General features: G+C 35.9%; 2 protein-coding genes across 2 annotated transcripts; both read left to right on the forward strand.

Annotated features, from left to right (window-relative positions):
- Positions 1–7,193: 7,193 nt before the first annotated feature.
- Positions 7,194–8,485, forward strand: LOC6558190 (enhancer of split m4 protein). The gene has a single exon (XM_001985169.2). The coding sequence runs from the start codon at positions 7,641–7,643 to the stop codon at positions 8,118–8,120; it is 480 nt and encodes a 159-aa protein (XP_001985205.1). The 5' UTR covers positions 7,194–7,640; the 3' UTR covers positions 8,121–8,485.
- A 3,830-nt stretch (positions 8,486–12,315) lies between these two features.
- Positions 12,316–13,047, forward strand: LOC6558193 (enhancer of split malpha protein). Its single transcript, XM_001985168.2, has one exon. It carries the CDS (start codon positions 12,385–12,387, stop codon positions 12,859–12,861), a length of 477 nt encoding a protein of 158 aa, XP_001985204.1. The 5' UTR covers positions 12,316–12,384; the 3' UTR covers positions 12,862–13,047.
- The last annotated feature ends 642 nt before the right edge of the window (positions 13,048–13,689 follow it).

The raw sequence follows: 13,689 nt of genomic DNA on the forward strand, positions 1-13,689 counted from the left end.
CACTAAATCAGTCAACATATCCAAGTACTTCTGCCTGCATCAATTAAAATTATTCGTTTAGTTTTTAATCTATGTATTTTGATAACTCTTGGAAAAATTTATTCTTTGAATCTGCCAGATGAATGAGCTCTCTTATAGAACATTTTTTGTCTACGAAGAGAATATCCAAATCAAACTTACTTGTACAAGTGTTATTATATTTCTAACATTAAATAAAAAAATATTACAAGTATGGATCTCATGGCAATATTGGTTTTTTAAAATCAGATCTGAGCACTTGGAGGGTATATATGTAAATCATTTTCGATAATTGTTTTTTGTTGATAATAACATTTGGAAGTTATGAAGAACTTTCTAATAATCTGAATTTTAAAGATCGACAAGCCCAACCATAGTTTAACACAAATATAAGTAATAGACAGATCAGAAAAAAAATGTCAAGTCAGTTATTCCTGAATTTTTGTAGATAAGCTAGTTATTCCATTGACACCCGATCAATTATCTCTTGATGGAATGTAACCAAGTGCTTCTCCACGAAATGTTGTGTTTGAAAATTTGACTGTTTTAGAAACACGGATCTGCAAAAGACACAACATCAGTCAATGGTAAGGAAAGTCATGCGTACAATACAATAGTTTGTAGGCTCTTTGTTTGGCTCGCTTTGAAAATATTTGTAAACAGATTTTTAGAAATTTTCGGTGTTTTCAGTGGCCTTTGTATAACAGAGGGTTGGATGTAGGTATGCCCAACATAGTGAGACGTCATGGAGTTTCACGTGTTGTCACCAGCCACCAACCACCAGGCTTATTAATATCCAGCAGAATTGCCAGTAGGAGTGCAGTAGAATCTGTTGAAACGTGAGACGCTGAAGACGCACAAAGGGGATTGCTGCTGCCAACGGAGGCGAGCAGACAAAAGTGTGCCTTTTAACGAGCTCTAATTTGCTGCTGGACCATTTCGAATGTACAGCGGCAAAAAGGTTGCCCTCCTTCACAACTTCTTATTTTTATTTTTTCTGTTGAACATTGACTCAGTCGAAATAATGGCCTACTCTCAACCTCAGCCAAATTCGAATGCCTTGGCCAGTACGAGAGGATAAAGGGAATCTACAGATACCACGCATGCTTACACAAAGACTCTGGCACAAAGTCCTATTTCATTTTAAATGCCTTTTTCAGCAGCGATAAAAATACAAGCAAGGCCTTAACGTGATAATCTTTTAAATTGTTCTGCCAAAGCAGATCTCTCTTTACAAAATTTATAAATAAGATCTTGTTATTTGGTGTTTTATACAAACAATGAGTGATACCTAACATTCAGCAAGTTTTTTCTGTCTTTCCTGAAAAGACCACGTTTGTGGCTTGTTTATAAGAATTGCAAGATTTTCAGTAAATACAATATCAAAATGTTCATGTGCATATGTTCATTATACTCTGTTAAATGCTGTACAAAAGGATGTCATAAGTTGTAGATAACAAGCTGAAGGAGACATCCCCAACTGAAATACATAAAAAACATTCTTGAGCTGACGTCTAAATTTTAATCTTTGTCTGTGTTACCTTAGAATTTAGATAACTCTATCTTTCCATCTTTTTTAATAAAATTTGATTTAAAACCAATTTGTTCTAGTAAAATATGCTAAGAATTAGCATTGGTCATTAGAATGACCAAGAAATTTGTTCTGCTTATTACATGAATTGCACAAATTTCTAATATTATCTTCGTCGTGAAAATTATAAAGCATTGAAGGAAACGACTCCAAAAAGTATATATGCTCTTGATTAGCATTACTAGCCGATCCTTGTCCATATGTTTGTATTCTTCCATACCAACTAGTCTTTCACTTTGACAAAACTTGGCATATATCCATCTTGTTACTCCGGGTAGTAAATAAGTCGAAACCGACTGGATCGGATCATTACATCATATAGCTGTTGTAGGAGTAGTTAGCCGAAAGTTGAGTTCTTGGGAAAATAATTGTTGTTTAACAAAAACATCCGAAGTAATCTCATGTATGTTATTATGCTCCCCACATTTAGTTAAAAAATCCTTCAGATTATGTCATTATATCATATGACTGTCATGGGAAAGAACGGTCGACACATGAATTCTTGTACAAAAAACTTGTTTCTTGTTTATCAAACTATGCAAACCAAAATAATCAATTATACGTATTATTATATTCGCAACATTTTAACAAAAATTATCAACATCGGATTAGTATCGACAATTTGACTGCTTTACATAGGATAGCTGTTCTTTCCTGTTATTATTGGTTTTTAAGTAATAAATATACAAAAAGAAAAAATTATAAAAACTACTTTGTCATGTATTTTCAGAATTAATTTGACGGTCAATATAGAATCAGTTATAAAAATAATACAATGCCCCACACAACAGTGCACAAGTCCTATGTACACACACATATTGTCCTATTTGTATACTCTTAGGTAGATGCATGTGTGTGTGTGTATATAGCATAGCAACACATACACATACAAATGTAAGTACGATCACGTAGGAACACACACAAAACAGAGAACTGTCCGAGAAATTTCAATGAACAATGGAAAACCCAAATCAATAAAACACTGCACCGCAGGGGACATAACTAAGGATCAGACAGAGAGAGTAGAGTAGAGGAGACCCTCGCACACGTGTTCACAAAGAAAAGTGGCCGACGCATTGGGATATTATTCCAAAAAATTCTAACGGACAATTTAGTCCAAATTTGTTTCGTTTTCTTTTTTCAAAGTCGACTTTAGTGGCTCTAGACTTTAGTCGATTGCTGGTTATACATACAGATATATTATTTTATATTGACAAATAACTTATAATAAATGCAATGTCGTAGACGTAATAGAAACCTGATGACTTTCATTACTACAAATGCAACTTGATCGTTTTTCGTAGCACTTGACAATTAGGACACTTGGGCGACGGCGACAGATTGAAGTAAAATGTGTGTTCGTAAATATCACTTACAAAAACGACCACCGATGTCTGGTGTCCCGACCGCTGTTATATTTGACAACAGCTAGTCTGTGTTTTAATCTCAAGTGGAGCTCATAAACACAAACCTCAACAACTCGGAGAGTCATTTTCCATTTCCATTTCCATTTTTCAATTTCACTGAAATTAAGTGCCGCTAAATGGAATGTGAACACTGTCTTCAATCGCATTGGTTCATTCATTAACTATCAGTTTCTGTGGGTTCAAGCGTTTCAAGTGCGGCTGCATCTTGCATGCAAATGTTTACCATGCCCCAATAATCTTTACTAATCAGCAATGAAAGCCAGCCCATATGCTTGCCTACATAGTGAACTCTATATTCTTGTAATATGATACATACATAGTCCCAAACTGATCCTGAAAGGTTCTTACACATACACATATGTATGTATGTATCTAGATAATCAAGTTAGCTATCGATGACAAAGATAATACAATCTTAGCACATATCAGTGAAATACCCGATAGCTAACGAGCCTTAAAGTGTTGATTGACTCCAACATGATTTTCCATTTAGGCTTCACATATATTTTGGTTTGTTGAACATGTTGAAGATACATTATCTTTGGCTGCTATCGACACTACACTTAATTTTCCAAACACATAAATTCAAAAGAGTTCGTGCTTGTGTTGCACTATTTAATCTGTTGCTCAAAATACTTTTCTTTTATTCAACAGGTAAGAATTTGAACTGCGACAGGTACGCCCATCCGCAAGTCCGTTAGTCGTTAGACGTTAGACGACAATAATCAGCAGGACGCCGGCGCCAGTACGTTTTTCATTTAATTTCCTCCTTTGTGTTTGACATTCTTAGAATCGCAAGAAATTTTCTAGAATTTTTTGTCTATAGTGCGATTTGTCACACCTGACGAACAGAGAGTAGCAGGCATAGATTCTTACCCATTTAAATGTCAACCTGTTGTTGCACATTAGAATCTATATACATACATATATACATATGTATACTTTGAGAACTAAGATACATCCATAAGATTTTATGCAAGGATAGGATTTAAGTAATAATTTAATGGTGTGTAGACTTTAATATAAATTAAAATCGTTTATAAATGATTTCAATTTAGTACAAAGAGTATCGTTCTCATATTAAACTTCGCTTATTAGGCGATCTTTTAGTCTTTTACTTGTATTAACTTAAACTATCAATAGAATATAAATATTTTTGTAAATGATAAATCTTGGCATACATCTGCCTTTTTGCAGCAGACAGTCAGAGTCGGTCGGATCTGATCCCTATATAAATTAGCTCTTAGAGGTTGAGTTGAGTTCTGGTATGAAAATCTATTTTGTTTACCAAGAAATCTAAGCCGAATTTACCCTATAAGCCTATATAAATCAAGCCCGGAGAACTATGTTTATAATACAGTTTCCATTGGAACGATCGGTCAGAAGATGAATTAACAAATCATCCTATCCAAAATTAACCCTATGCGTAATGTTATGTTTCTCACATGTGAAAAAAAGTAATTAGATCCGTCTAATATGTCATATACATATATATAACTATCCTAACAATTGCTCAAAATATGAGTTATTAATAGAACAAAAATCATCGAGTTCGGAATACTATATCAAAAATCTTTCATAATAAAAATCGATCGGATGAATGACTTTAAAGTGAAATTCAGATGTCGACTATTTGACTCCGATCTACAAATCTACATGTTATCTTTGGATGGATTTAGATAGTCGATGTATCCAAATTTTCTTAAAACACGTGCAAAAATCATTCGAAAGTCAGGTGTATATTTATTATCTGAGGAAGTTATAAACAATGAACAATCAGTATGAAGAGGGGGGTATATTATCACAAATTAAATATGGAAAAATTATAGTCCATCTACTAAATATTTCAGGACTGACAGATTAAGAGATTAAGCAACATGAACTTGCTTTCAGAAATAAAACTGTACCTGTTACATTTACCCAACCAGACCAAGTAAATGCAGTGAAAATAAATACCATAAATAATGTTTGGGCAATGGTATTTTAATCCGTTTCCGGAAGGTTACAATTTCGCTGCGTTGGACGTGATATTTTTCAGTTGCATTGCCCTTTTCTAATGCATTCTCTTGTATACAACATTCGATTGTATATTGTTGGAGATTTAGTGGCAGTGGGTCACACACGTGCAAGGGTCAGAACCCGCAAACGAACTCGGCAGGTAAAAACACCAAACGCATAAAAAAAAGATAAAGGGGATTTAATGAAACGAACCCTAAAATGACCCAAAACGAATGCAGTTCGTTAAAGAAGGGATAACTGCCATCACTCGAAGGCTTCAAAGAGCGATCGCCTCCAAGATGGTCTGATGATGTTGGCAGATAACCGAAAACGAGACTCACCAGCAAATGACTACGAAAGCGAACTATTGTCGAGAGTGCGCGACTCTCAGATACAATAAGAAAACACTTTAAAGAAAAATTAGGAGGGGGAGCGGAGGCCAAAGCAAAGAAGCGAACACGTTCAAACGTGTCATGTTTATGTGCTGTTACAAAGAAATGGGGAAAAGGAGTCCGAAAACAGGACAAAGACAAAGACAGCACCTTCGACTCAGTATGAAGAAAATGTCGATTTCACAATCAGAGCTACCAACACCGACCCTCCAAAGTAGATCCATTCGATAATAAACCGGATTTCATCTGAGAGTGCTGCAACAAGACTAAGTGTGCTTCTGGAACCAATTAGACATAGTTTTGCAGGTTTTCGCAACTTGCATCATTGTCTAAAATTACTAATGACAATAAATTTACAAAAGTCCTACTAAAGAATATAGAGTTATGTGTGTAGTAAGTCAGAAGAGATCTCAAGGATTGTAGAGTTATGCCTACAGTATATCTACGGTCTTTGGTTCAGCTAGATCCAGAAGACTCACCTTTTTATTTTTTTGATTAATTATTTAGCAAAGTCCATCTTATGTAATTCTCATAAGGTGGCCATCACTAAAGCACTTTCTACCGTGTCTTATATTTGGTAATGTTTAATATACTATGTTGTATGTAGTTTGACCAATAGATTTAAGTACCGAATTCTTTTTTACTAACCCTCAAAAATATACCCTACGTTTTAATGGTACAGATGTACATGTGTGTATGTCCCTTATATCCTGCATAAGTATTTGCTGAAGCACTACAATTAACAAAGAAAATTGCGAATCGTTTGGATAATAAAACAGAATTTAATTAAGAGTGCCCATCTATGCAGATTGTAAGTGAGCAACGAGCGCGGTCATGCAACAAGTGAGCAACGAGCGCGGTCATGCAACAAGTGGCATCGGATGCAGATAATAAATGGTCTCACTTCTACTATAGATTTGAGACAATTGCACAATTTATTGTATTTTTGTTATAATCAACGCAGTCATTTTAGCATAGAGAAGTTCTGGTGTCTTTTGGGTTCGACTAAATCGCGGGTAATAAAAAGATTTATATTTATGTGTATGTTTATTTGATTTTTTAAGTCAATGCGCACCAAATTGATAAACCCATTATCTTTTATTTGTCTAATTGCCCGCCCTTTTTACGGATTATTGTGGGCGTCTGGAGTAGTATGCGGAACAGTAATCAAACTTTATCTGCTCCTTAATTGTTGTTCATGATCAACAAAATAGATATACACATGTACACATATTTAATGGATGCTTGCATTAAACCCTTACAAAAATAAAAGTAACGTTTCTCAAAAAGGGGACATACAAACAACAATTGGAAGGCTCAAAAATAATTTGCCGACAAAATTCCTCAAAATTTGGAGTTTGAGGATGCATCATCCGCGTCGTAAATTTTTCACGCACCAACAGAGAGAGAGAGACAGAGAGAGAGAGAGCGGAGAGATGGAGAGATGCTAAAAACAACAATGACAAACAAATGTACTTGGAAACGGTTGTGTACCCACTACCTGACACTCAGACAACGCGGCATATCCCAAATAGCGCGTTAATTCGTTTTGACTAACCTTCAAAACCCAAATAAAATCGGGTACACAGAAAATACGTTATTTTCTACCTACAGGTTGGCATTTTTCGAGCTGTCTGAATGAAATGACGAACAAGTCGATTTTTCCAAACATTCCCAAGATTGCTGCGCAAGATATGTAAACTATTGTTTTTCTTGCTCCCTGCCAATTTCGGATAGTGTGTCGAATTTGTAAAATCCTCAGCATTTAGGGTTGGGTTTTTACAGACAAGTTACGACTTGTCCGTTTGGGATGGGATATTGGAAGATTTAATGCCTGGCAGGTAACGAGCGAGTGAGACAGAGCAACAAGAAGCCGTTTTTGTGAAACCAAAATATGCCAACCAAAAATCCACTTTAAAAATCTGGGAAATGTACAAACCAAGGCTCGCTCTCTCACTCTCTCGCTCTCTTTCTGTCAGTTGATGTGCAACCAACCACCTGCCTAAAGGGCGCATTTTGATTGGCTACAGCACCAGAGAGCATTGCGAGCGCAACGGGTATTTCGAGACAGCTCTCCCGAGCGTCGATCGTATAAAAGCAGGGTCTGTGTTGGCTGTAGAGCAGAACAGTGCCGACCAGCAACGTGAAAAGTCGTCCGCCACAGCTTTCATTTGTGTACAGAAACGAACAATTTTGATACATCGTATTCAGACAATGTCTTTTATCACACGGGAATACAAGTTCGAAAGCAGCATTATGATGCAGCGCAAATCAGATCAACATACAATGGCCATGCTGAGCTTGAAGAAACTCGTCAAACCACTGCTGCGACTGATCAAGAAGAAGCAGCTCATACGCAAGACTCTGGATGAAGTTCAATCGCAGAACGAAATCAACTCATCGCTGGAGGACATGCGCAAAGATTCCGTTGCCAGCTGTGACAATATGGCCAACGAGCAACTGGAGCAGCGTCTCATCAACGATCTGCGCCAGTGCCCCAACAATGCGGCGATCATTGTGCAACAGTCCGAACAACAACTCATTGTGCCAGTGCATCCCGATCAGACTTTCATACCGGTGCACTTTGCACGCACCAGCAGTGGCACCTTCTTCTGGACCTCGGCTGAGGGCGCTCGCCAGCAACTGAAGGAGAACACAATGCACGAGAGATACGATCGTTGGGTTCAGGCTTAATCCACATCGTCGTCGGGGGCGTTAACATTAATGTCAGCTTTAATACCAATTGTCACACAGTCCAATCGATTATTGGATGAGGTGATGAAATTGGTACGACCGTAATCTCAGGGTGATATTAGCTTAATTGGTTTGACTGGACTGGAAACCAACTCGCATTTAACACTTTCGATTATAAGTTTTGTAAATTGTTGTGATTTTACGATAGCTTTTCTTTCCTAGTATAGTATTAAGAGAATCATTGTCTTCCATGTTTGTTTGTTAGGTTACTTTTAGACTAAGAATCATTGTCTTCCATGTAAAATATATAAGCTACTACTAGTTAATTTTAAGCAAAGAATAATAAAAACTAGAGCTAGAAAAAAACAAAATTTGTTCCTTACTTGCATCATGTTCTCAATTTTTCAGCTTCAGCCAAACACTTAGGCTCTTGAAATACCAAAACACAACCCCCATGAAAATTGAAGGCATAGGAAAAAATCTGTGAATGGAATCATTGGAAATTCAATGCTGGTAACCGCATCCCAATTTAGTAAAATTCAAAACAAATAATTACAAAGCAATGCAATTGAGCGCTAAAAATGTATTTTTCTACGCCAACATATAGGATAATAATATCATACATTTCCTCCTCCTCTTTTTGATTTACAGAGAAATAAACGACAGTATATTCTTTGAATAGAGTCAGCTCGAGCATAATAATTGTTATTGTGACTTACTTTAAGACCTTAAATTTATTGAACGTTTGTGAAACTAGCTCGCGTATATATAAGAAAGTAAGAGCTAACGGATTTTAATTTTAATCTGTAGTAAAAGATATTCTGTTTTAAACAAATATGTTTTTATGTTTCTTGTTTCAATTTGTTCCTCACGAGAATATAATAATATGCTTTAAGACTAGCCAGAGTAGGAATTTCTTTGAAAGTGCTACATCTTATCTTGCCACTCCTTATGATGAAGCTTATAAGGCCTGGGGTGAGCCGCTGTTCCCATCTCATTTTACCCCATCGACGTTATTCATAGCTGCATATTTTAGCACTAAACTCTCAATTATTGGGAATAATCAATAATTGGGAATTATGTTGTTGCCAAAAACACTTCAATTAAAAAACCAGCTTGTCCAACATAACTGGAAATGTTACATTTTCGAAGATCTCAGCTTTCGATTTAATTTATTTAATTAAAGTCTTTCGGTACACCTATGATATCTAGTATTCATATGAATTGTAAAGCTGAATTCAACATTAGACTCAAATCCTCTAGAATCGTTGTAGTATACTTTTAAGATCACCAATATTGAGGTAACTGTATTTTTATCGAATAAGTATGCTATACAAAAATTATGCACATGATCTGATCAGATCTTATTACGATGTGTATCAAAATCCGAGTGGAACTAGTCACTTTCTGTCTATATGATGAAGTCGAGGTCAGAGGCTATAGGAGCTCCAGAAGACATCAAATTTTTAAAATAAGATCTCGTTCACCAAACGCAGATTAAGATTTATTACTTTATCGAAAGTTGCACCGAATATCAATTAAAGTCGATTTTCGATAGTAATAAGTTCAATTCAATTCAATTAATATCTCATTCAACTGATCAACTGTAAAATTTTCATTTAAATCGGTCAAGAAATATAGACTTTATATCCAAAACGTATTTTAATATTGACCAGAATAATATCAGCACACCTAATTAAAGAATTAATACATTTAACAATTGCGTTCAGAGCATCTCCTAGCCGAGCTCTTTCTCAGACTCTTCGGGGTATCTGCTAGTCGAGCTATGTATTTAACATCAGCTGAGGCTTAAAAGCACCTTATCCTTAACTAAGTTTTATCACTAATTAAACCAAAAATGAGCTAAGTGTTAGCCACAGACGAAAAAAAGATCAACTGAAAATAATCAAAATGCAATCCAAACTAATCCATTAACCTGACTACAATTTTGAAATGTCTAAACTACCTGTCATTATCAAATACATTCACGTCTAATTCTTTTCTGGCAACATGTGTTTAACGAGGGTTCAAGGCTTCATGCTCCGCTGTCAATCTATTGACCATGGAAAGACTAATCAAGGCACAAATTTCGTGAAAAGAAACTCCTCCGCAAAAAAAAAACCACTCAAATTACACACCGTGAGTAGGAAAGGAAAGTAGATAAAGGAATTTTTATATGATTGCCGCACATAAAGAAAAAAAAAACAATAAATATTCAACAGAAATTATCTCTCTCCCACGAAGTAGCCAAAAGATTGTTGATGTTTTGCCCTAAAAGTGGAAAGGCAGACAAGCGAGCCTGACACACGTGCAAGGAAAAGGACCCCCGACTACCTACCAGTAAATTACTCAAAGGACGGGAATGCGTGAGTTGCAATCTCAATGTATAGCAGCAGAAACACCTGCCTCAAGCGACGATGTGATTGGTTGATCAACGCTGTGCAAGTAGGGGATGATTTGCTTGAAGCTAACATATAAATACGCACAGATTCCGTAAGGTGAACATCAAATCACATCAACACTTGGACAAGTTCAGTCAATTGTACAATGGTTTATGAATTGCTTTCGAATGCTACGAGTAGTCCTCTAACATTGGACGTGAAGAAGACGATGAACTGCAGACCTCTTCAAAGTATCCGAAATGCTTTTAAAGTGGCATTCAAGAAAACCTTTAAATCAACAAAGCAAAATACTTCGATGGACATAAACGAGTTCAAACTTATCAAACCCTGTGATTTGAGGGCACTGGATGTGACAGCAAGCGAAATGTGATACAAAATAAAACTTTTGTTTTGAAAAGCTTTAAAAATAAAAGACACTTGATATTTTGTCTCTAAATATAATACAACTAGCTTAAAACTATACACGCATGTCTTCCTTAGTTATAAGTATAAAAATTAAATAAATTTCAAGCAATCACTAAAATTTGTTATTGAAAATTTCGTTTTTGAATTTGAAATAGGTGGAAATATTATTTTATTACGGTGTGGGGTCGTTTACATAAATTTACAAAATCTTTTCAAATGCTGATTGCATTCAACAAGTGCATACGTATGTATGTATATATATATTAATATATACAACGGCAACCCAAACATTCCATTTCAGAATAACAAATAGAACCGAAGCCTTTCTCGGCTACCTGTTCCTGCGCCCTTGGGTTCAAAACCTGTTCTCTCATTGAAAAAATAAAAAAATCATGTTGCCATCGGTGCTTCTTCTGTTTTTGTTTTCTTTATTTTGTTTTCTTAAGCTGTGCACGAAAAAAATCTCAGATTGCATTGGAACAGGTAGGGACAATAAATAAGACTATAGCCACAACCCTACGATGGACACAAGGGTCGACCTGACTAATAATGTGTTTGAACTTCGTTTCTTATTTCCCTCACACATTGCTGTTGCATACAAATATACGATTGATAACCACAAGATATCAGAGCCAGAATATTAATAGTCTAAGTCGTTTATGTATTACATCAGTCATTGAATATTTATTATTTTGTCTGCAGCTCTCTTAAATTTGATTTTCGTATAGAATATTAACAGAATAAGAAAATAAAAATACATTTTATGATAACTAACTAAATGTAAATATCCACTATCAGTATCAAACTAGCTTATAATCGGTAGAAATGCATAAAACCGACTGCATTTTATAGCAAACTTGAATCAAAAGCTGGTTAAAAAATATTTGAGAAATTATACAAATGTAGCTAAAATTTAACAAACTTTAGTAAACCTTATTAATACAATAACAAAAGGGGAAAAACCTTCCTTGGCCTACACAGCAGGACATTACTTTGCTGGAAATTGCAAAACAAATAATTAACCAATTAATGTACGGCACTGTCATTGAATGCAAAGGAAAATCCCAAAAATTTGGTTCCCACGTCAAATGTGCTGGCAGGATAATTGTGCTCAAAGACGTAGTCATGGGTTTCCCACGCTTCTAGCATTATTTGATTTGGGGCAAGTTGCCAGGACTCTTACCTGTTAAGTCTTGTGTATGCCACCACTCGGTTGAAACGTGAGAAATTTCAAGACCAGCACCTGCCACGTTGCGGCAACTGTGATTGGCTGAGATGCTGCAGCATCTCTCTGAAATCGCTTCTCTGAGACATCGACTTGGGTTTGAGGGAGAGTGTATAAATAGGCCGAGCAGGCCGGAGAGAGCATCAGAAACAGTTCGACTGCTGAAGCGACAACATACTCGTAAAATATTCACTCATCATTTAAAAAGCCAAACGTTTAAAGAAGCGCGAAGATGTCTGCCATAAATAAACAGTTCAATCACAACAATAAGAAGAAGTTGCCGATGTACTCGTATAAGTCGAAAGTGTCGCCAACACGTCGACTTAAGAATCTGCTGAAACCGCTAATTAGCCACATCTTCAAGCTAAAGGATAACAAGCAACCCAAACGGAGCTCATATATCGCATCGGAGGAGAAGGAAACTGAGTTCGATTGGCTGAGCAACGACATGGATAACATGTCGAATGAGCATCTCGAGAATCGACTCATCGAGGAGATACGTCAGTGCGCCAAGGAGGACGCAATCATTGTCTATGGCGATAACGGATCCGGCGAATTGCAAACATTTGATCAAGAAGAAGACTATTACGTCCCGGTACACTTCGCTCGCACCAATGCTGGTACTTTTTTCTGGACCTCCCTGCAACCGAAGTCGGCGAAGCCCTACGATATCGAATGGAACTTTCATGATCGCTGGGCACAGGCATGAACGACCAAATTAAAAGCGTATCTGGGTTTCAACTTCTTCATATCAAGCTATATGGCTTCAGTTGGTTGGGTACATGGGCCTATGGTCTTCAATTCAAAGTTCAGGCACTTCGACTTTGAGCCCATCAGCGGGGGAAAAAGTTCACAATGTAACTTTTCGAAGTGGCTTTGCATTTTAAATGACTGATTTAAAATGTCAAAGACACGAGCAGGACATTAATTTTGTACCAATTTGTTCCCTTATCTATGGTAAAGGCATAAAATTGCGACGGGGAAAGATTGTAAAATTTATATTGAATAAAAAAAATGAAAACAAAAACACCACGTTTCAAATTGTAGTTTCTCTGGCTTGATAATTTCTTTTGCAGTAATAGGTAATGGAATTCTGGAAATCTGTCCTGAATTGAACAGGTTTTGTAGCTGTATGGCAATCTTCTTGAAAGGAGTTGTTCTATTAGAAATATAGATAAACAATAGAGACATCTGTTGTTAAGAAGGACTCAGGATAAGTACTGTATTCAAATTTTCAAATACTTTCTCATATTATACATATTATATATTCATATTTTATTATATATCAGGCTTACAATTTCTTCCAATGAAACAATAATATATATAAAATATATTCGACTCAGCAGCTGAGTTGTTACAAGGATGAAATTCACATCTTTCATACATTATATGTATAAGAAGTTTATAGCAGCCAGATTACATGCTACATAAATATATTATTATCACTTTACTGAGTAAAGAATTTATTTCTCTCCAAAATATAAATATACACAAAAAATAGCTGGGAATAAAAACTACTTTAAATAAATTTTCAAAA

Source organism: Drosophila grimshawi, unplaced genomic scaffold, assembly GCF_018153295.1.
Source record: "Drosophila grimshawi isolate 15287-2541.00 unplaced genomic scaffold, ASM1815329v1 contig_44, whole genome shotgun sequence".
Lineage (NCBI taxonomy): Eukaryota > Metazoa > Arthropoda > Insecta > Diptera > Drosophilidae > Drosophila > Drosophila grimshawi.

Bases quoted from the DNA above. Each gene is read 5' to 3' on its own strand.
- LOC6558190 (XM_001985169.2), top strand. From the start codon at position 7,641: ATGTCTTTTATCACACGGGAATACAAGTTCGAAAGCAGCATTATGATG.
- LOC6558193 (XM_001985168.2), top strand. From the start codon at position 12,385: ATGTCTGCCATAAATAAACAGTTCAATCACAACAATAAGAAGAAGTTG.